This window comes from Pogona vitticeps, chromosome 6 (assembly GCF_051106095.1).
Source record: "Pogona vitticeps strain Pit_001003342236 chromosome 6, PviZW2.1, whole genome shotgun sequence".
NCBI classification, from domain to species: domain Eukaryota; kingdom Metazoa; phylum Chordata; class Lepidosauria; order Squamata; family Agamidae; genus Pogona; species Pogona vitticeps.
In genome coordinates this window covers 121,401,372-121,424,592 of record NC_135788.1, presented here as the reverse complement: position 1 = coordinate 121,424,592, position 23,221 = coordinate 121,401,372, and the positions used below count along the sequence as shown (strand labels likewise).

Sequence of the window (23,221 nt, the reverse complement as noted above, 5' to 3'; positions counted from 1 at the left end):
ATTTCTGCTCTGCTTCATCTGGTCCAGGACTGCAGAAGTGTCTGCGTGTGTGTGTGTGTGTGTGGGGGGGAATAACCTCTTTTCGACTAAGGGCTGGGGGGGGGTTGCCCCATGGAAAGCCAGGGAGGGAGCTGTCGGTCTCAGCCAGAGGGGAGGGCGGCTGGTGGGAAAGGAGGATTTATGGCTCTGGAAACATCCTCGGCCCCCGCGGGGTTCTGGTGGAGACGGAAAACGGCTCCCACAGACGGCGGCCCATGAAAGGGAGAACAGAAGGAGCCAACAAGCCCCGAGATTAAAACTCCTCATCATTTATTTTACTCTGGTGGTTTTTTTTTGTTTTTTCCCCCCCAATCCCGGGAAAGAAGCAGGCGGGCTGCCCGAATTTGGCTTCCCCACCACAACCACCCTGCGGGGCAGGCCTCCTGTTTCCATGGCTTTCCTTCCACGAAGTGAAGCGGTGGGCCAGAGAGAGAGCGAAAAGGAGGGAAAGCTTGCATTGCACAAAAAGAAGAAGGGCAGAAACGGGACTTGAACCCAGGACCCCTCGAACACCAGGGTAGCCAGCTAGCCGGGCCAGCCTTCCTCATCCTCCTGGGGTCTGCATTCCCTTTTTCTTCCCTCCGATGAAGCACCCTGGGCTCTCCGGTGGTGGCTCTCCTCCCCCCCCCCCCGCGCGTTATCCTCCCTCCCTCCTTCCCTGTGAGGGGGGCTCTGGCCAAGGGGGGGGAGGCTTGTGACTGAGGGAGGGGGTCCGATGGGATCTCCCAATCCCCACCCCATGCATTCCAGCCTTGATGCCATCCCCGCTCTTGTTCGTTTCTGGAAAAACCTGTAGGGCCAGTGGGGGGGGGGGAGGAATAGAGGAGCCTTTTACTTTTTTAATGGTGCCTGCCCTCCCCCCCCCCCACTTAGCCTCATGTAGGGAACCCCGGAGTCCAGGCTCTGGGAGATGGGGGGGGTCATCTCTGCTTTATTCCACTTGGCTTTCTCCAGCGAAGGAAGGAACTTTTTCCTCTCCGGTTTCGGACGCCTGGCTTGCTCTGGAAGCCGTTGTGCCAAAGAGTAACTTTCCCACATGCTGGGAAGGAAGGGTCGTGTGCGTGCGCACCTGGGAGACCAGGCCAGAACAAGGGCCTTTTTTGTTCCTTAGGTGACCTTGGCAGCGGGAGGGGGGGTGGTTTGGAGGGGAGAAGCCTGGCTCCATTGCAAACACCCCCCCTCCCATGGAAATGGAGGAAAGGAATGCTGATTTGAAGGGTGGGTGGGTGGGGGGACTGTGGGAAGTGGGGTGCAGGGGTGGAAGCCTGGGGGGGGGGAGAGGGGGAGAAAGAGGTCCGTGCCGGGCTTGGAAAAGGGGCGACGGAGGGGCATCGCTTCAATGGAGGGAGTTGGTTTCCTGGCTCAGGGTGGCGGCAGGAGCCGGGCGGCTGTTTGGGGAAATGACGCCAGTCCGGCTTTTATAAATATTCCGCCATGGAGCGTCCACCTTTGACCCTCGGGAAGCTCAGCCCGGCCCCAGAATCCCACACAGGGAAGCACAACAGGGCGCCTTGTGTGTGTGTTTGTGTGCGTGTTTGTGTGCGTGTGTGTCTGTGCGTGTTGGGGGCTGGATTCGGCTTGGCGTTCCTGCGCCACCTGGCTGGCGAGGTTCTTCCCTGGCATTCAGGGTGGAAGGAATGTGCCTAGACCCGAAGGCATGCCACGTGTACCTGTGAGGTCCCGGAGGGTGGCTGTCTGCTTTCCAGGAGCAGCGATGATCCTCCTCCAAAAGGAGGGTGTTGCTGACTCACAAGGAGGCAGTGGGAAAAGGGAGGAGGTCTCGGGCGCCCGGTGGCACCACCAGAGAGGGACCCTGGCGTTCCTGCTGGCCTCCCATTCTCAGATCTTGCAGGAAAAAAGAATCCAGGCGTCCTGCTGGCTTCCCTTTGTTCTGTCGTGCAGGATGATGGGAGCCCTGATCCATTCAGGTTGAGGTTTGCAGCACCCAGAAAAAGAGGGCCGGTTTTCAGTCATTGATCCAAGCGATGCTCTCCGTTTGCCAACTCAAGATTCTTTGAATAAGGGTCTGAAATAAACTGCACACCCTGCTGTGAAATCAAGGGGCTTTTTGTATTCTCTTGGGGGTCTCTCGGTGAGGCTTTTAATGTGCTGTGGAAGAAAGGGTGGGGGTCATGACATATAGGGGAGGGGGTCTTTGCCTTCATATTCCCCCCACGAAAAAAACGCCCTCTCCTTTTCAAACAGAAAACATTATTTTTAGAAGGTGAGAGAAATGCTGCCTCCTCGTTTTGTGCCTGTCCTCATGTTTTCTAGCAACGTTAATTAAAAACCCAGCAAGCCCATTTCTTCTCTCCCATCAACGCAACCGCTCGTTGTGGGCGGTTGGGTTGGGGGGGGGTCTGCAGAAGTCTCGTGAGACACAACTTGTGGGTTTGTCGTTGAGAGGCACAAGGTGCTCCAAACCTATGCTAAACCTTGGGGCAATCAGCGGTTTGGGGCCAAAAACCTGCCTTTCAGGCCACTACACCGAGGTGTGTAATGAAGCACAGCAGTTGCCGTTGTGGAAAACACACCCTCCCAGTCCCTCCACGATTGCCAATTTCCCTCCAGAGTTACGGCAAACACTCCTTTTGTGCTTGCAACATTCGGCGTGGGTTTGGTGAGGGTTCGGCGTGTGGACGGGGCACCCGTTTTAACTGTATGAACCCCATATCCGTGGCCCCGAACAGCCATAACTAACTCGAAGGGTTTGGCTTGCATGTGGAGGGGTTTGTGGGACTAGAGTGTCGGTCGTTAACACATCTGTGCTTTCCCACCATTTCCCCCCATCCCCTTTCCCCCCATGAAAAACGCACAAAGGAGGAAACGGCTGCACGGTGCCTTTGGATCGGGAGCAGTGAGCACCCTCTGCTAACCGAGACAGAGTTTGGGAAAGCTGGATTCCAAGTGCCATCATCCCCGACCTAGTCCAGATTCGGGCCCTGGGGTTTTAAGATGATGCATCTGTGCATGAGCATTCGTTGATTTTGACCCCCCAGAGGTTTCAGAGTTTCTCCACCACAGCCTTTCATCCAATAGACATGGCTATTTAGGCAGACTTTCCCTCCTTCTGTATTTTAATTCAGTATCTATATTTTTACATCTTGGATTTTTACATGTTATTAGTTTTATTGTTTATATCCTGCCTAGACAGGCAGGATATAAATCTAATAAAATACATACATACATACATACATACATACATACATACATACATACATACATACATACATACATACATACATACATACATACATACATACATACATACATACATACATCCCTTTTCTCATCAACTAGCATTTACAGTCTCCATCGCCTTTAACAGCAGAAAGAAGGAAAACCGTTTTCTTTACTAGCAGTTGTAAATAGATCAAACAGGAAACAAGCCACAAAACTGACCAACTTCCAACATACTCAAGCAAGGGGGGAAAGGATGCAGAGCAGAGAGGTGGGGGCTCTCTCTGAAATCAGAGGCGGGGAAGAATGAGCGGTTAGTGCTAGATAGATGGACCCCTGCCCTGATCTCAGCCAAACCTACTAAAAGCAGCATGGGAGGTAGGGGAAAACAACAACAACAACCACACACAACCCTCAGTCAATACTGTCCACAACGGCATCCTTTCCCTTCTCAGCCCTTCTTTTCTGTGTTGATCTTGTAGAGAGCCTGATGAACACCAAGTTAGAGACGGCGGACCTGCAATGGACAACGTACCCGCCAGATGGCCAGGTAATTGGGGTTTGGGGGGGAAGAGGGGTGGTCGGTGCAAGGTGCTGAGAGGGGTGGCGTTTGGACATCTTTAGGCTTCACCGTCCAAAGGGGGTTGGGGGCAGGTTGAAGAGTCGGGACCCATGTCTGCCGGGCACCGCCCCAGGTAGGAGAGCAAGAGGAACCGGGCAGAGAGATGCCCGGTTCACGGACCGCCTCATTTTGAGCGGGTTGGGGGGCAGTGACGAGGGGCAGTGACCTGCAGATCCCCAGTTGCTGAGTGCCTTTTCTCAAGACCACCTTGGAAGGGAAACAGGGTCTCTGAGCATACACAGAGTGCCTATCTCGGTGCATCGAGGGATTGTAACTGCAGTTCCTATCCGCCTCTAAGGGATGTTCTCCCTGGGGGAGGGCAAGAGAAGCCCCCCCCCCCATCCCTGGCCTGTGTTCTCTCGGGTGAATGTCCGTGTTGTAGGGAGGTTGGCAGGTTTTGGGGTCCGGATCCCACAATCCCCAAGTCTGAGTCCCTAATAGAAACAAGCTTCCCCCCCCCAAGAAAAAAGCGGAGGGAGTGGGTGGGTTCCAAGTCGCAAATCGAGTCTTCGAAAAAAAAAGACATTATGACCTTTAAAGAAGCAAAATCGTGGGAAGATGTTATTAAAAGCAATTGCAGCAGCGCCAACAGAACAGGCATATAGGACGAAGGAAATAATTCCTTCCAGAATTCGTGAGCCAAATTCGGGAAGCTCTGCGTCCGGCGGCAGAATTCCTTAGTCAGAGAGACTCAGACTCTCGGTAGCTCGCGGCTCTAAAAAAAAGCACCAACTCTGCCCCTTTCCAAAGGGGTCGCTACGTTAGGCCACGGCAGGAAAACGCCAAAGATGGCCTTATACACCTTCAAGATGCACGCAGTTATGACTGCCTGAACGGTCAGGAGTTGCTACCTTGTGCTACAGGAGGGCTCATAATCTCAGGAGGCAATAAAAAAGGGAGGAGGCTACTTTAGAGAAGGAAAAAGGGGAAAGGGTCTTGGGGTGCTTCAGAGGTTCCCCAGATTTATTCAGAGGTTCCCCCATCTTTTGCAGCCGCAACCCACTCCCTTTGCAGCATCCGACGAAGTGGGCTGTGGTCCAGAAAAGCTGGAGATGAATAAAACGTGTCCTCCAACCCCACCCCACCCCCTGGAAAGGAAGGTGCTTTCTTTAGTGGGAGGTGGGCCTGTGCCACCCCCTCCTCTCAGTCCCTTCTCGTCCCAGGGAGGTCAAGAAACCACCAGCCACCCCCATCCCTCAGGAATGGACTCTCCCGGTGGAGCGACTCCTGGCCCCTTCCTTTGGCGGCCTTCCGGAGGATGCTCGAAGCAAGGGCGCTTCCATCCAAGCCTTGGAACGCATCCCCTCCTAACGTAGTAAGGGACTGACTCTTTTTTGGGCCGCCTGTTCGCCCTCATTCGGTTTTCCATGGATTTAGTTGAGGGTGGTTTTATTTGTTTATAGGTGACATTTGTCTCTTATCATATTTAAGATTCGTTTTATTTCATGCTTGTTCCTCTCTCGATGTAAACCGACCAGAGCCGTTTTCTCATGAATTGGTGCAGCATACAAGTTAAATAAGTAAATCAGGAAGGAAGGAAGGAAGGAATCAAGATAGGGAAAAGGAAGGAAGGGTCTCACTGCTTCTGCAGTGAGAAAGGTGTTTGGTCTGATCCTGTTCCCAAATTGCTTTCCCTCTGATTTGACCCTTCAGGATGGCAGATTTTCCCAGGATATGGGTGTCGTTTCTGGTTGAACTTGAGACGATTTTGCCCCACCCCCTACCAAAAAATTCCCCCCCCACACACCATTCTCCTTTTTTTAGAAATTAACCAACGGAAGTAACTTGTATATTTAAAAAAAGTTCTTTGTTTTGGGCTTGACTTGACTCTGTGGTGGTCGGGTAAGTGAGAGGGATGGCGCGGCGCCAGCCAGTGTTCGGGCGCGGCTCCTTTTGGCAACCTCCTGTCCTTCACATGCATTTCCTGGACTGGAAACAGGCACACATGCATGCGCGTGCACACACACACACACACACACACACACACACCCCAAACGGAGACCAGTTGAGATATGCTTTAGGAGAGATCAAGGGAAAGGGGTATCGGCCATAACAGCAAGACGGCTTTTCCACGGGCAGAGGGAGGCTCTCCATTGCAGGAGACCTAATATTTATTTTTATTTAAAACTATTTTTAACCCACCTTTCTCTTTAAAAGAAGGACCCAAGGCAGCTTACAATAATTAAAACATAATATTTGAGCAAATAACAGTGAGGAGTATACAGTACTATAAGAATGAATGAATGAACACAATACCAAAAAAACAAAAAAAAACAAAAACCCCATAAGCGACACCAAAGTACATTCGAAGCAGTAAAGGCACAACCATCCATTTAAAAACCCTATTTAGGCATCCGGTTGCTGAGGGAAAGCTCGCCTGCAGAGAAGGGCCTTCACCCGCTTGTGGAAGGAGAGCAAAGATGGGGCCGGGCTAGTCTGTTGGGGGGAGGAGAAGAAAAGGCTGCTACCCCTGCCCCCCCCCGCGTGGGGCTTACGGGGTATTGGGGCGCTTGCGAGATCCTTTGGCCTTGTGCTTACCTGTGAGCTCCCCTGTCCTTTCGTGCCAGATCACGAGACAGCCAAACGTCTCCCCCCCCCCCCCAACCGACCTCCGGGTGTTCGTTCTCTCGCCACTCAAAATGTCCTGTCCTTCCTCTCCCGCAGTGGGAAGAGCTCAGCGGACTGGACGAGGAGCAGAACAGCGTGCGGACCTTCGAGGTGTGCGGCGTCCGGGAGCCCAACCAGAACAACTGGCTGCGGACCACCTTTGTCCCCCGCTCGGGGGCCACCCACGTCTACGCCGAGCTCCGCTTCACGGTGGTGGAGTGCTTCTCCATCCCGAAGGTCACCCGCGCCTGCAAGGAGACCTTCAACGTCTTCTTCTACGAGGCTGACAGCGACCTGGCCTCGGCCACCTTCCCCCCGTGGATGGAGAACCCTTACGTGAAGGTGGACACGGTGGCCGCCGAGCACCTGACCCGGAAGCGGGTCGGGATGGAGGCCTCCGGCAAAGTCAACATCAAGACCCTCAAAATCGGGCCCCTCTCCAAGGCCGGCTTCTACCTGGCGTTCCAGGACCAAGGGGCCTGCATGGCTCTCCTCTCCGTCCGGCTCTTCTACCAAAAGTGCCCCTCGGTCACCATCAACTTCACCCTCTTCCAAGAGACGGTCCCTAAGGAACTGGTCATGCCGGTCACCGGGCAGTGCGTGCCCCACGCCGTCAAGGTCAGCTCCCGCCCACTGAGCATGTACTGCCGGGAGGACGGTCAGTGGGCCGAGCAAACCATCACCGACTGCACCTGTGCCCCCGGCTACGAGCCGTCCGAGGAGAACACCAAATGCCGAGGTGAGCCAACTTGGCAAACGGCGACCTACGGAGTGGGAACCTCGCTCCGTATGGCCGGCGCTACCCAGCAGGTCCTCCCAGGAGATCCCTGCCCTTTGACCTTGAGGGTCTCCCAGTCAAGGACCGAACTGGCCTGACCGTGCTGGGCTCCCAAAATCAGAGAGTCTGGAGCATATTTGCGGTGACGTGAACCATGCAGGGCCGGCGGTGGTGCCGGGAGCTGGAGATTTTCCCCGTGGGGGGAGAGGTGGGATGGAAGATTGTGGTGGGGTGGAAGAAGGAGGGATATAACCAGGGTGGAGGTATCTCTCGAAAGGTGGGGGCGACAGGCAGGCTGGCCGGGGAATTCTTAAGACCCGCTCTCCGCAAAAGGAACATTTTTCAGGTTTGGTGTGTAGGTAACCATCCTGGCAAACTCTTAACGGACAGGCTGGGTCGGCTCCCCTTGCTTGTCCTCTCTCAATTTCTCTTCTAAAAGCCCTGGGAGGCGGGTGGGGGGGAAGGCTCTTCCGGGGCCTCTTCTGTCAGCAAATTCTGTGAAGTTCGCGATTGATTATAGGATGAAGGCTTCTCTTTCTTCTTTTTTTAATCTATCATGGATTTACTTCCAATTGATGTTGTGGGATGTGCTTGGGTGCCACGAAAGAGAAGGGGGGGGGGGTGGAGAGATGAAGTGGCTTGCTCAATCCTCTTCAACCCTCTCCATTGACCACAAATCGTTTTTCTAAATCTTGACTCTCCCACCCACCCCCTTAGCCCCCCCCATCCCCACCTTTTTCGACTCGCCCTATCTCGACATTCCTGGAAGGGCTGTTCCCCCCCCCCATCTGTGGGTGGAGAGAAGCCAGGAACCTCTTGAGTCCTTTTTTTGGGGGGGGGAGACAAGAGACTGAATCCCTGGGATATGTTCTTTCTGCCCACTAGAAACTAGCAGGCGCACAGTTCTCTCCAGGGTGGGGAAGAGAGGGTGCCGGGACCACCACCACCCCGGGTTCAAGGCCGGCCATTTTGCCCCCAGGGAGGAGGGACACGTCTGGAAGCCAAGAGGCCGGCGCTCCGGCTGTGCAGGACCCCGAGCTGCTCAGGGAGGGCGGCCGGGTCTCGTGACTGGGGAGCAGACTGGCCGTGGGCACGGGCGGGCGGTCTGGCGTGGTTGCAGGGCCCTGTTTTAGGGAAGACGGGGGTCCTTCCTGTGAAAGGGGTCTCACCTGAGCCTTCCCTCTGGAGGCGTTTCCGTTGGGGGGGGGGTCCTCCCTGGGCTAAGTCAGGCGGAAAGCTGGAGAACGAGGAGGAGGAGGAGAACTATAAACGGCTGGAGAGGAGAGCTCGGGGTGCGTGTGTGTGTGCAGGAGTTCTCCGGCTGTGGGGCCAGGGGTGGGAAGTCTGAATCCCCCACTGGGCCTCCCTCCTTGACCAGGGGCTGGACTGGATGATCCAGAGGTCCCCCTCCAGTTCTAAGGCGGCTGTTATTATTATTATATTCTGAGGATGGATCTCCAAAGATCATGTACTGTACCTTTTACAGTTGTTGTTAAGTGGGGAGATCAAGGACCTTGATGTGGCCCCCCTCAGTCGGTGGCGGCAGCAGCTGGGCAGTGGATGATGCTTTCGCTGCAGGGGCATCAGCCACTCTTCCCCCCCCCCTCTCCCGCCGCCTTTGGATGAGGCTGTCCTGCTGCTCCTTTTCTGTTGTCAGAAGCCTTCCTCGTTTTGCATCGGTGGCTAGCCGTGGTGCACACCCGCCCTCGGAGGCAAACCCGCCTTTGGTGTGAAGGGGTTGCCCTGCGGCCGGAAAGGCAGGGAGGTTGTGTGTGGGGGGGGAGTTGGGGTCTCCGACCCCCCTGCAGGCCAATTCCCCTTTCCCCAAACACCCGCCTCCAGCAGAGCAGAAGATGGACAGACCTCCGGCTGACCAAGGGGCTGGACTCCCAGGAAGGCCCCCCCCTCGCGGAGGCCCCTCTCTGACCACCCCACCCCTTGCAGCTGCTTTCTCTCTCTCTCTCTCTCTCTCTTTCTCTCTCTCTCTCTCTTTTGCCTCTCCTCCAGCTCAGGGTCTTTGAACTCCTCCGAGGGGCTTGGGAGAAGCCAAGAATGCCAAATATCCGGAGGCCAAGGCCAGCCCCGGCTGCTTGGGTGGGGAGTAGATGGGTCTCAACAAGGCCGGAGGGAAGAGGAGGGGAAACCTGGGGGTTCCTGGGCCAATGTTATGAGGTGGTTGGGGGGGAGTTGCGTGAACCTGCCTCTTTTTAAATTCTCGTGGCTTTCCATCGCTTCTTCCCGGGTCCCCCCTTTGGGTCCTCCATCTCTGGGTGTATGAATGTGGAAAAGGCACCCTCTCCCAACGGGAAAGGGGGGTCCTCTGTGAGGCCACCCCAGAGTTTTGGAAATGGGGAAGAAGAACAAGAGAGGGTTCTCTCTCCGGGATGGTTGGAAAACGTGCACCCGAGGGAGGGAAAGGGAAGGGAAGCAGGGAGGAGAGGAGAGGGTCCCCATTCGCCCTTCCAGCCGGCACAAAGTTTGAGAAAGGGTGGGTGGGTGAGCAGGATATTGCAACATCCCCCCCCCCCCGGTTTGGCATAAGGGGCCATTCCTCTCCTGGCTTGGTCTGTGGTGAAGAGAGAGGAAGAATCTTCTCATCTTAGCGACCATCCCAGCGCCTGTCGTTCGGGGCCGGGGCGAGACCTGCCTTGAATGCAGAAGGATCTGAGTTCAATTCTCGGCATGCCCAGAGCTGGCCCTGCAGAGGAAGGTCACTGCCTCAGACAGCAAATGCTGGGGTCTGTGTGTCCATCTCCTTTTCTGGACCCTTGGACGAGAGAAGGGTATGGGCCACAAAACCCAGATTCATCTCTGGGTCCCAGGGGGTCCCTTGCAGCCACGCGGAGAACATATTTCTTTCACCAACCACAGCAGACCGTGCAAAGTTACATTCAGGGGAGAAGCTCCGTCTGTCTATCGCAACAGAAGCATCAAAGAGTTTTGTGGCACCCGAAAGACTTAACAAATGTTATGTGGCCAAATCATTCACGGACGGCGGACCCTTGTTTCCTGAGAGGCCCCGTCATTAACCGCCTTTGCTCAGAGCCCAGACCACTGGTTTTCTCAAGAGTATCTTTTGCTACCTGTTACAGTGCTTAATATTTGGAAAGTAACTCGTACCACGGCTTGCTGGCTGGCTGGCTTATCTGTTTGTTCATTTGTTTAAATTATTATTTTTACCACCTCCTTCTCCTTTAAACGGACCCGGGGGGCTCATATCATTGAAACTGTTGTTGTTTAGTTGTTAAGTCGTGTCTGACTCTTCGTGACCCCACTGACCAGAGCATGCCAGGCCCTCCTGTCTTCCACTGCCTCCCGGAGTTGGGTCAAAGTCATGTCGGTCGCTTCTCCAGCCGTCCCGCCCTCTGTCATCCCCTTCTCCTCTTGCCTTCACACTTTCCCAACATTAAGGTCTTTTCCAGGGAGTCTTCTCTTCTCATGAGATGGCCAAAGTACTGGAGCCTCAGCTTCAGGATCTGTCCTTCCAATGAGAACTCTGGGTTGATTTCCTTTAGAAATTGATAGGTTTGTTCTCCTTGCAGTCCAGGGGACTCTCAAGAGTCTTGAAATACAATATATAAAATTAAAAACAATAAGTACTGTATATAAATATTAAAAACATGCTATTCTGAGAAACGGTAAACCCAAGCAATACTAAAAACACAGGCAAAGCAGGAATGCGCAACAATCCATTTAAAAAGGCATTTATTTTAGCCCTTTGTTATTTGTCTGTTTGTTTATTTATAAAAACATTAGAAAGAGACAAGGGACCTGCCTAAAACTTGGGGGGGGGGAACATTAGCAAAATGTTTCTGACAAAGCATTTGAAAAATAACTTCAAAAAGTAACTGGGAAGCCATTACTCGTTCTAGTAAAGTAACTCCATTACTGGAACAACTTTGTCTCTGTATACCATGTTACTTCCTTCTGCGTTTCTTGCCAAGAAAAAAAGCTCTCGGGAGACACTCACGTTGCTGTCCAGGTCGGCAGAACCAGAGAAGTCCTGATCCTTTCCTCGGTGTCTCTTCCTTCCATAGCCTGTGCGGTCGGCATGTTCAAACCCACCCAGGGTGAAGGGTCTTGCCAGAACTGCCCCTCGTTCAGCAACTCGCAGTCTCCGGGGTCCAGCGAGTGTTCGTGTCGTGTCGGATTCTACCGGACGGAGAAGGATCCTGTGACCAAACCATGCACCAGTGAGTGACAAGGGGACGCTTATCGCTCAAGGATGTGGCCGACTGTCAGACCACAGCTTCCCGGTGGTTGTGCTGGCCGTGGGAGAGGACTTGCGAGGGGGATGGGTCAGTGGGTGGGTGGCGGGGAAAACAAGACCCCCAGGTCTGAGTTTTGCCTTTCTGTCCCGTGAGCAGCGATACCCTCTGCCCCGCGCAGCATCGTAGCAAAGATCAACGGCTCGGTGGCTGTCTTGGAGTGGAGCGAGCCCTTGGAGAACGGTGGCCGAGACGACGTGGCCTACCACGTCCTCTGCATGGAGTGTTCCGAAAGGCAGGGCTGCCGGCTTTGCAACCGCCTGGTCTACGCCCCGAGAGCCCGAGGCCTGGTGGACCGCACGGTCACCGTGGAGGGCCTCCAGCCGTACATCACCTACTCCTTCCAGATCCAGTCCGTCAACGGCGTCTCGGAGCTGAGCCACAACCTGCCGCATTCGGAGTCCGTCAACATCACGACCAACAAAGACGGTGAGCCGGCCTCTGAGGTGCGGGGAAACCTCCCACCTCGGTTTTGTTGCTCTTGGTCCACTGTCTGGTGTTCGTTTTCTTCCCGCCTTTGCTTTGTGCCAAGTGGTAGGACTTGGTTTTGAATTCCCACCTGGAAAAATCCCTGTTTGGTTTCATTTCATCCCCTAAGGTGCCGTCCATCTTAGTGCCCCACTGGCCCCAGCAGGCGGCCCAAAACAGCATCTCAAGGGCTCGTGTTCAGCTGGACCGGTGCATCTGGTATTGTCCAGTAGACGGCCCCTGAACACCAACGTTCAGCTTAGCCATTGCAGGCCATCCCTCCGTCCCATCGTATGGCAGCAGATCCCATGTATGTCATGTGCTCCAGATCAAGCACAGAGACCAGCCTCCTGCCTCTGCTCTCCAAATGAAGCAGGAGAAGGTTATTTATTTCAGACCTTTCTGTGCGGTGTTTTTTTTTTTATTTGTTTGTTTTGAGGACGTTCAAAGTTCTTCACAGTGTAAAAACTAAAAGTCACAATTTATCCGATCAAATGAAACAGGGTCAGTGGAAAGAGCTGTAAGGAAGCACCGGTTTGGAAAAAAATCGCCATTTTAATTCCAGAGGCAGTCTGTGTTTAAGCTCTTCGGAAAAAAAAACTCCGCCATTTTGGAGCCTGGATGTTTGAAGTTTCTAGTCCTCATTAATATTCTGCCAGGGCGTCTGGCCAGCAGAGGCTCCTGAGTGGACCTCTTCCGGCAGCTGCGGGCTTGTTGTCGGAGAGCTGGTTTGGAAAGAGTCAGTCCCCAGCAAAGCCCAGTACACAACCGATTGCAGAAAAGCACGATGTTGACTCTAATACAACCACGGACAGTAAACACTTGATAAGATCCCATGAAGCTGAAAGAGGACGGAGCCTTAAAGTGGCTTCAAGGTGCTGTCTGCTAAAAATATAGCAAGGAAGTGTCTGGGACCTACATTTAGCCATTCAGTCTTTCTGGTATCAGTGCCATTAACTGCCACCCTATTTTATTTTAAAAAAATTGGCTTTTATTATTGTAAGTCCCAGAAGCATGCCTTTGATACATGGAGAGGTCAGTTCTATTTGAACTTCAGTTCACTCTTGGGATCAAAGCACTGCGTTTCCCTGAAAACAAGACAGGGTCTTATATTAACTTTTGCTCCAAAAAATGCATTGGGGCTTATTTTCAGGGGATGTTTTTTTTTTTTAATTTACAACAATGTACATTTATTCAAATACAGTCCTGTTATCTTCTTCTGGTGGCTGCACAAGGGTGGAGGACGAGGGTTTCGCTGAACTGCGGCTGATTTTTGGGATAGGTCTTATATGATGAGCATCCTGAAAAATCCTACTAGAGCTTATTTTGAGGTTGGGTCTTATTTTCGGGGAAACAAGTTATAAATCAGGTGCGCAGTACATGAAAAATGTTTGTGTTTTGGTCTGAACCGGGTTCCTCTTATTTAAACTTCTGAAAAGGTTTTAAATGCAGTGTAACCAACTGAAAGTGATGGTGTAAATTTGGACCCCCCCCTTATCCACGGGATCTGTGGATCCACAGTCTGAAAATATTAAAAATATTGCAAGAAAAGTTCTAGATACTGTATACAAATTTCTAAAGATGAAGTTTGCAGAACTGGCTGTTAGAGGGGGCCAGAGATCACAACATTCACTATAATCTGCATTTTTTCAGTACGTATGCACAAAGTGGGCTTGAATCCAGGGCCCTGTGGATATGGGGCTCCTCCTACATTGTCATGAAATTTACCGTTCCTGCACTTGACTGCTGCGGCCCGCTGCTCTAAATGCAATGCACTCTGAATTCCCTGGGGGGCCATGTCTTCCCTTTGTGTTTGCAGTCCCCCAGCCTGTTTCTGAGATCCAGCAAATATTGATCAACCGCAGTGGGATGACCCTGGTGTGGCCCCCCACCCAGCCACCGACAGGCAACATCTTGGACTATGAAGTGAAATACTATGAGAAGGTGAGCGGAAGTGGCCAGATGGGCAAGAGGAGGAGGTTGTGTGTTAAAACAGAACGATGTGATGTTTGGGGGTTTTCTTTGGGGTATCCCTGGGCCTTGGAGGGGAGGGTGTAGAGTCAGGATTTCACTCCGGATGGTGCCTCCTTCCATAGGGTGTCGGAGGACCCATGTTTGTGAAGACGGTCGAGAACCGGGTGACCCTCACCAGTTTGCGTCAGGGGACGGTGTACGGCGTCCAGGTTCGGGCCCGCTCCGAGGCCGGCTACGGCGGATTCGGTCCCGAAAAGGCCTTCAAAACGGAAGACAGTGGTGAGGAGGAAAGGGGTCCGTGGGTCACTAGCATTGTCCTCCTTCAAGCTTGGTGATATTTTCAGAGCTTAAGTGAATGGTCTGTGAAGATTTTTTTTCCTTAAAGGGTGTAAGGAAGAAAATCTAGCTGTCGCTGTCCTGGGGAGAGAACCTTTCATGGGGCAGTCCCGTCCAAGTGAGAAGGAGCCCCCCCTCCCCTTTGCCACTGAAAAAGTGGTGCGGTTCCCCCTTCTCTAGACCAGAGCTTTGAACTTCATTTGAGACGGGGGGGGGGGGAAGAGTGGCCCATTACCTGCAAGGTGCCTTTTGGAAGTTGTCCATTGCTCATTACAGACAGGTGGCGAGTCAATGTCACATTATAATTTGGGTGTGTGTGTGTGTGTGTTTGTGATCATTTTTACAAAATGGAGCCGTTTAAACAGATTTTTGAAATGTCACCTGAATATTTTTCAACCACTGAGTGTTAATGCATCACATCCTCCCCGGTTTTGGCTCCCTTTTGCCTTTCTTCTACAAGTAAAGGCGTTGGCCCTTCGTACCCCAATGAAATGTTGGGCTGTTTCCAAGCTTTGCACCAACAATATTATCAGAACTTTTGGATCTTCACTCTTCACCCTCCGTTCCAATCTGCCCTTCTCCCTTCCCGTCGCTCCTGGCGGTGTTGTAAAACCACTCCCCATCCACACGGTACAACCCTTTTCTCTCCTCCTTCCTCTCCACCCTCTCTCTGCAGAGACAGACGGCAGCGCTGAGAAGTTAGCGCTCATTGTTGGCACGGCTGCTTTGGGAACGCTCCTGGTCCTCGCGGTGGTCATTGTTGCCATTGTCTGCCTCCGGTAAGGTCTTGCGCCCCAAAACTGAGGGCTGGGAGGGTTGCCAAATGAACAAGGGAGGGCCTGAGCCTGCTAGGAGAGAGCCTGGTGGCACATGGGTTCAACTGCAGGACTGCAGCCAACACTCTGCTCACCACCTGGGTTCAATCCCAAAGAGCCGGCTCAAGGCTCGCTCAGCCTTCCATCCTTCTAAGGTTGGTCAACTGAGTACCCAGCTTGCTGGGTTTGTGTGTTTGTGTGTGTGTGTGTAGCCTGCGTGATTGAATTGATAAAAAACCCCAGGGAGTGCTTTAAGCGTTATGAGGCGGCACAGAAGCAACGCACTTTGTCCCCCCCCTTTTTTTTTCTTTTTAAGGAAACCAGAAAGGGAATTGGGGGGGGGGAGGATAAAGGAAAGGACAGGGGAGCTATCCTGAATGGATAAATTAATTGAATGTCCAGGGGAATAGAGGAGAGGAATAATCCGAAAATTAGGCTTTCTGTGGGACAGTTAGACTAGACAGGGCTGAAAGGAGCGCTAGAGGAGACCAACCTCCCCCCTGACCCCCCCACCCACCCCCACCCCAGTTTGCAGCCACAGAAGCAGCAGGGTTTCCCAATGGGATCAAGGAGTGGCTTGAACGAGGAGGAATTTGGGTGAAGGGGACGGGACGGTGGCTGCGGGAGCAACGCAACGGGGGAGAGGGGGACGACCTGGAAGCAAAGGCGTTGCCACTGATGGGACCCCCCCCTTGCTTCCGGCCTGCAGGCGCCAGGGCTCCTCGAGATCACGCGAGCCAGAATACTCAGACAAGCCTGGCCAGTACCTGATCGGGCACGGTGAGTCAATGCCGGAAGGCAGAAGTGGTGCCGGTGGGGGGGGGTCGGTTCAAAGGCCGTGGGGAGGACCAGGTGGAGAGGCATCGACCTTTTTTTAATCCCAGTTTTGTCACAGCCGGTCGGTGAGTTAGATTCAGTTGGCCAGGCATTTGTGAAACGGTTCTTTGGCTGAGGGATGACCCCCACCCCCTCGTTTTGCCCCCTCCTTTTCGGTGCAGGCACCAAAGTCTACATTGACCCGTTCACCTACGAGGACCCAAACGAGGCGGTGCGGGAGTTTGCCAAAGAAATCGACGTCTCCTACGTGAAAATTGAGGAGGTCATTGGTGCAGGTAAGAGCCCCCCCCCAAAGTCTTCCTGGTCTCCATGTTTTCCGTGCATGAAACTGGGACCAAACTGCCCAGCTGTGGACCTCAAAGCAAGGGCAGACCCACCTTTCCCAGTTCTAGGTGCCGGAGACCCCCTTTGACTCCCCCCCCCCAAAAAAAGAGTGACTTTCCCCCAGGTTCGGTCCACTTCTCCTTACGGCAGCTTTTCTGGGCCGGTTTGCTTTTCCGACCCAAACGCTTGTTCTGGCAGGGGAGTTTGGCGAAGTCTGTCGGGGTCTCCTGAAGGTGCCGGGGAAAAAGGAAATCTACGTGGCCATCAAGACCCTGAAAGGGGGCTACACGGAGAAGCAGCGCCGGGAATTCCTGAGCGAGGCCAGCATCATGGGCCAGTTTGAGCACCCCAACATCATCCGCCTCGACGGGGTCATCACCAACAGCGTGCCGGTCATGATCATCACCGAATTCATGGAGAACGGGGCCCTCGACTCCTTCCTTCGGGTAAGGGGGGGCAGGAAGGGAGGCCCTGATCTGGGGTCAAGTCGTGAGAGGCGGCAGGAACGGGTGACTTATGCCTGAACTTGCAAAATTTTTGCTTTTTTCCCTCCCTTTGGACAGCATTTCCCATAAACCCACTCTGGCCGGCGAATGCTGGGAATTTGGGGCCCAGAAACCCCTGTCTGCTTAAATAAGCATCTTAATAAAGGTTGTAGCCTGCACAATTAACTTGTAAACCACCCAGGGAGTGCTTTTAAGTGCTGTGGGGTGGTATATAAGCAACACACATTTTAAAAATATTTTTCCTTGGTAATGCTGCATGCCTAGCAATCAACATTTTTACTTAACATTTTTAACATGGTGTTATTATTTTTTTATTCCATGTTTAAATAATGTGATGTTTTTAGCTTTTAATATTGTTTTTATTTTAAGTGGCAGAAGCTACCTTGGGTCCTTTTTTAAGGTGAAAGATGGGGTGAAAATATTTTAAATAAAATAACCAGCCCAGTTCAGAGCTTCTAAAACCTTTTCCTCGGCTGCCGTTGAGCTCTGCGCGTGCACCTGATTCTTCTGGGTCTTTCTCTCGGTGCTCAAACGCCTTAATCTTCGTCCTAGCGAACGCCAACCGTTTCAGGTCTGGGGCTCCAACAGGAGAGCCCTTCTGTCTCCCTCAGGCCGGGCCGTGCCCTCTTAACTGCCCGGTGACTCCGTTACTTTCTCTGTTGCCTGCCCGCAGCTGAACGACGGCCAGTTCACACCCATCCAGCTGGTGGGGATGCTCCGTGGGATCGCCTCAGGCATGCGCTACCTCTCGGACATGAGCTACGTGCACCGAGACCTGGCCGCCCGGAACATCCTGGTCAACAGCAACCTCGTCTGCAAAGTCTCGGATTTTGGACTGTCCCGCTTCCTCGAAGAGAACTCGTCTGACCCCACCTACACCAGCTCCCTGGTAGGCAGAGGAACTCCTTTCCTCCCTTCCTCCCTCCCTCCCTTCCTTTCTTCCTTCCTTCCATTTTTATTTTTCCTTCCTCCCTTCATTCCTTCCTTTCTTCCCTCCATCATCAGTTCCTTCCTTCCTTCTGGAAATTGACACTCTCCGGTTAAACGCCAGTCTTCCTGGCTCTTTAAGGGTCTGGATCGGCAAACATGATCAAGGGTGGAGAAGCCAGAGGGATAACGATACCTCTTAGAGAGCCGGACTCCTGGGTTCCCTGTGGAAAGAGTGGAGCCTGCTGTTTAGGTCAAGGGCCTCTGAGGCAGGACGCCTGGCTCCTCTGGAGGAAGGGGAGGGGGGTTGAGCAGGAAGGCTGAGCACGGGCGAGGGTTTGACAAGTTCCATCCAGTGTCGGTGGTTGATCTGATGGTTTGAAGGAGAAGAAAGAGGTACAGGACCAGAGAATTACTGGTGGAAAGTGGGAGTAATGGTAAAAGGGTCATGATAACCCAAAATTATAACCCAAAAGATAACCCCTTCTAAGATGCCTCTCAGCCCCACTGCCTCTTCTGAAGCATCACTGCGTCTTGTAGCATTGATGGAGGGTCCGTTTCCATTAATATTGTCTTTAGCAAAGCCAAGAATCTTTTTCTAGGCCAGCTGGAGCAGAAGGGAGACCCCACAACATGAGAGGGAGAGAGGGAGAGAGGAGAAGGAGGAGGAGGAGGAAACGCAATGCCTCCGGTCGGGAGAAGGCAGACGACCCCTTCCCGCGGCCGCAGAGGCGCTTGAGGGAAGGCACAGCGCTTCAGCCATGCTTGATTCTCTCCTCTCTGCTGACGTTCCTCCTCAGGGCGGGAAGATCCCGATTCGGTGGACGGCCCCCGAGGCCATCGCCTTCCGCAAATTCACCTCCGCCAGCGACGTGTGGAGTTACGGCATCGTGATGTGGGAAGTGATGTCGTTTGGAGAGAGGCCGTACTGGGACATGTCTAACCAGGATGTGAGTGGTCGCCCTCCACTATTCAATCGTTCGTTGCCTTCTCTAGACGAGATGCTTTGCCCTTCCTCTGGCCTTCTAAAACCTGCTTCCAGAGTAGACTTCGATCTAGATGGGCGGGGTATGAATAGAACGAATGAATGAATAAAATAAAATAAAATCCAGGTTTGCCTCTCTGTGTAGGTACATTAGCAAGTCTGTCCTCGTTTGGGAGGGTGGTGGCCTTGGGTGTTGAGCCCACCGGCCTTCCAGACTGGCACCCCTCTGTCTGTGCCCCTCCCTGGCCTTGTGCTAGTCTGACACTTCATGCACCATGACACATCCCCCCCCATCTTATGTTTGTATTCTAGCAGAAAACGGTTCTTGAAAAGGATGTGCCACCTGCGGTTGTGAACCGCCCAGAGTGTTTGCATTAAAGGGGCAGGAGAAAAGTCTCAATCAAGCTGTCATGCAATAGGTTGTCTCAACAAGCCACAGCCAAAAAAATAAATAAATAAAAAAAAGACAAAACTCTCTGGGCCCGGTATAATAAAATAAACAGTTTATCCCCGCAGGTGATCCAGCTGCCTCTACAATGTTCATCCCTTCCTGTCTTACCTTTACACAAGGATTTGTACAGTTCCATGTTCTGAGAAACGTTCATCAGTTTTCTAGGGACTGTTTCTCTGTTTTTGAGCCGCCTTGAGATTCTTTTCGTATCAGTTGGCTTTTATAATCATGCCCTCTCTGCCCTCTTTTGGACTACAGTACCCAAAACCCACCAGGCCTGCACGCCTCTTCCAATCTCTGCATTCTGCATTGAATTTTTCCTCTGCTCGGTCCCATCTTGAGTCCTTCCTTCTGGATTTCCCCCTGCCCCCCCCCAAAGGAGTTTCTTTCTCTCAAGTTTCTTTCTGCCCTCTTCTGCCCCAGGTGATCAACGCGATCGAGCAAGACTACCGCCTCCCGCCCCCCACAGACTGCCCCACATCCCTCCATCAGCTGATGCTCGACTGTTGGCAGAAGGACCGGAACGCTCGGCCCCGATTCGCCCAGATTGTCAACTCCTTGGACAAGCTGATCCGGAACCCCGCCAGCCTCAAAATCGTCTCGCGGGGAAATGGAGGGTGAGTCGGTGGGCCTCCGCCTTCAGAAGTGGTTATTCTTGGGGTGTTTGGTCCCAAGATAGAAAATCCTTCCCTTTGCCTGTTTTCTCCACCCCCTCCTCGTCTCATCAAGTACGATTGCCAGGGAACGCTTTACTGTTTGACTTTCAAAAAAATGGCAGCACAATGACATGCTCAAACCCAAGAAGGCTGGGTTTTTTAAATTTATGTTTTATTTAGTTTGTTTAAATCTTTAGCCCACCTTTCTCCTTTAAAAGACCCAAAGCGTGTTTTTTTTTAAACTGGGTGGAAAGCAGCCACCCCCAGCCAAGTGACCTCTAGATGTGTCGGACTACAATTCCCATCTTCTCTGGTTTATGGGCATGATGGAAACTGGGGACCACCCTAACCCCCTGGCCTTTCTCATTTGCCATGCCGCCCTGCGCCTCTTCCTGAAGGATCGCGAACCTCCGACTCCTTCCTTATTGCTGCTGACATTTCAACAAAATGATCTCTCTCTCTCTCTCTCTCTCTCTTTCTATGCTGTCCACTTTTGACTCAGGCCGTCCCACCCACTGCTGGACCAGCGCCTCCCCCACTATTCCTCCTTCGGCTCCGTCAGCGACTGGCTACGAGCCATCAAAATGGGCCGCTACGAAGAGAATTTCACCAATGCCGGGTTCACCTCCTTTGAGCTGGTCAGCCAGCTGTCAACCGAGTGAGTAGGAGGTGGGAAGGAGCTAGGAAACCCGAAGCATTTGGGGGCGGGCAGGCAAGACAGACAGACAGACAGCTGGGTGGGTGGCTCAGGCCAGACAAAAAGGAAGAGGGAAGCAGGGCCGAGAAAGAAGGATTTCTGCAGAAACAGTGGAACTCCCTGTCACAAGATGTTCTGCTGATGGCTGCTAACCTCGAACCTCTTTCAAAGGGGATTGGGTTCAGAACTCGCAGAGAAGCTAGGGCTGTGAGCGAGAACCTTCTCTTTAGGAGAAAGGCGGGGTAAAAATATAAACCAGTGATACAAACCAATTGTTTAAACCAATAAACAAAATTGGTTGGAGTGGCTGAATTGATTGACCACCACGTTCAGTTGCTGGGGGATATGAAACAGATGCAGTTGTGGTCCTTGGGTCCCAGGACGATGCTGTGCCAGGTCTTGGAACAGTTATTCTCTGGACATTGGAGTTTCTGGGGGTTAGAAACACACACACACACAAACACACACACACACACACACACCAAAGTTAACTTTTCCATGCATTGGCTTCTCTTCGGTCCTTAACGCAGCGGCTTTTAACTTCTGTTTTACCATCTAGGGATCTGCTTCGAATTGGAGTGACTTTGGCCGGTCACCAAAAGAAGATATTGTCCAGCGTCCAGAATATGCGTGTCCAGAACAAAGCCGGGCCGTCCGTGGCGGGAGCCAAAGGGGGACATTACTGACTCGAAATGCAGCAATGGGACGTGGAGGGAACGTAATCCTTGGTTTTGATAACCTTTCTTCCCCATCCGGCTCTCTGCAAAAGAGGAATCAAGTTGTGAAACCAGCTGCTTCTCTTGGGACGTCAGAGGCCTCCGGATCCACGCCTGCTCCCTTTTTTCCCCCTTGTTTTGGAACAAAATAATCAAGTCTCCTCAACATAGTTTTGTATTATTGGGATTTTGTTTTCCTGTGTTTTTCTCCTTATTTTCTTTTTCTGGAAGGGTTGCAAGGATATTTAACTCCTAAGACTATGTGACAAAGAGGGTGGATTATTTTGCTCTTCTAGTTCCATTATCCTTTAAGGCTGGGGTCTTCTTCGTTAAGGGCCGGATCTTTTTGGCCCCTGCTCAGGACGGCTGCCCTCTTCGGTACCGGCAAAGAGGGCTGCCCGGTCCTCGGGTGTTCTCCATCCATCTCCTCGGCCCCGGGTCGTAGACTTCTTGCAAAGCATCTCAGCCTTGACGTGGACGCTTCCTTTTCGTTCCAGACCTTCAGAAAAGGAGGAAGGACAGAGAGGGCCAGACGTTGTTTCCCAAATTCCCGGACAGATGGCTCTGTCCCAGCATGGCAGCCCATTCGCTCCTCGGTGGAAGGCTGCCCTTCTCGTTCTAGATCCCGAGAGGGCTACTCCGAGGGGTGGACTTTTGAGTTTAAAGGACCCTGACTCGGAAAAGAAAACGGCATTCTGCCTCAAGAGATACCAACTCTCTGTGAAAACTCAGCGTAGCCACTACGTTTTGGAGGTTGGAAGCCCTCCGTAGTCTGCTGCCATTTTATACATACCTATATATTTTATTTTTTTTTAACCTTCGCCTCTTTCTAAAAATTGTGCTCTGTTGGAGGACACAAACGGGATAATCACCAGGGGCCTTATAAAACATGTTGTCGTACCTGATGAGAGGTGTATAGGGACTCTTGTCTGCTGAACCCCAGGAATGACCCGCCCTGCGACCATCAGGGGAAATGGCTGGGGCTTTGTGTACATTTCGGGTGGACCCACTGTCTAATAGCCAAAGAATGACACGCATGTGGTGTTGCACAACAGTGGGACTTGGTGGGTAATGATGTCATTGCTGAGGATGATGTCATATCCATGTCAAGCCAAGAGGGGGCAACTGTATGGTGACAGCGTAGTTTCTGCCCATATGGGCAGGATGAACGATTGTGAGGATACGTAACTGTATGACAATCAAAAAAACGAACAACTGTGCACTTTCTGATGATGTCATTGTGATGATGTCACGGGGAGAAAGTGAGAACTTTGGATCTCAGATAGAGCTTACCGTTGCCTTCATTGGCCCAAAGTTTGGAGAATCTTAAGGGAATCCTGGACACAGGAATATGATGTCATCCTGACAGCAAAACCATGTGCCTCTGGATAAAGTGGGTGCTCATGATGATGTCATAGGTAATGGGTCTGTGATGTCATAAGCAAGCCCCACTTCTTTTTTGTATCATTCCTTTAACCTTCATATTGAAGGCGGTAATGTTGCTTTTTATTAAAAAATGTATCTTGTAAACCAAAATTAAGGGAATGTTGACATGGTGGGGGCAGTTGTCCCGGGTAGAAGATTTTGGTGCTCAGCCACCTTCCTCTTATCTAATCCTTCCGCTCCTTTTCCTTCTTCGACGAAGCCGAACAGATCCACGTTCTAGATCCCAAATCATGGCACCACCAAATTCCACACCAAGGAAGCCCCTTAGTGTATTTGTATTTTTAGCTGCAAGTGTGAGCCTTTCTTTTTTGCTATCCCCTACCCCCACCCCCAAGAAAGAATTAAGGGCAGTCTCCTTTGAGGCTCTGATCAATGCCATCTGGGCCTAAGGATCCCGGGGGGGGGGGGGGAACGGATGGATGTGGAAGCGAAACAGATTTAAGAACAGAAACTCGGCTTTCCACTTCTCCAACTCCAAGGGAGTTTCTGCTTCCCTCTTCTTCATCCTGAGGGTCCTGTATGCTGGGGATGATGGGTGTTGTCATTGAATTCACCCAAGGAGGGGCCCCCGCAGGGGCGGGGGTAGGAT

General features: G+C 52.4%; 1 protein-coding gene across 1 annotated transcript in view; it reads left to right on the top strand.

The window, feature by feature from the left end:
• Positions 1-22,722, top strand: part of EPHB4 (EPH receptor B4) — a 32,289-nt gene extending 9,567 nt beyond the window's left edge. Inside the window, exons 2-16 of the mRNA XM_072977244.2 lie at positions 3,702-3,769; positions 6,506-7,187; positions 11,264-11,419; positions 11,594-11,923; positions 13,782-13,906; positions 14,059-14,215; positions 14,949-15,051; positions 15,797-15,867; positions 16,086-16,199; positions 16,447-16,694; positions 17,428-17,643; positions 18,482-18,631; positions 19,541-19,734; positions 20,276-20,431; positions 21,030-22,722. Of these exons, the coding sequence (XP_072833345.1) occupies positions 3,702-3,769; positions 6,506-7,187; positions 11,264-11,419; positions 11,594-11,923; positions 13,782-13,906; positions 14,059-14,215; positions 14,949-15,051; positions 15,797-15,867; positions 16,086-16,199; positions 16,447-16,694; positions 17,428-17,643; positions 18,482-18,631; positions 19,541-19,734; positions 20,276-20,431; positions 21,030-21,156 (2,897 nt within the window). The 3' untranslated portion in view covers positions 21,157-22,722. The remainder of the gene's footprint in view (positions 1-3,701; positions 3,770-6,505; positions 7,188-11,263; positions 11,420-11,593; positions 11,924-13,781; positions 13,907-14,058; positions 14,216-14,948; positions 15,052-15,796; positions 15,868-16,085; positions 16,200-16,446; positions 16,695-17,427; positions 17,644-18,481; positions 18,632-19,540; positions 19,735-20,275; positions 20,432-21,029) is intronic.
• The last annotated feature ends 499 nt before the right edge of the window (positions 22,723-23,221 follow it).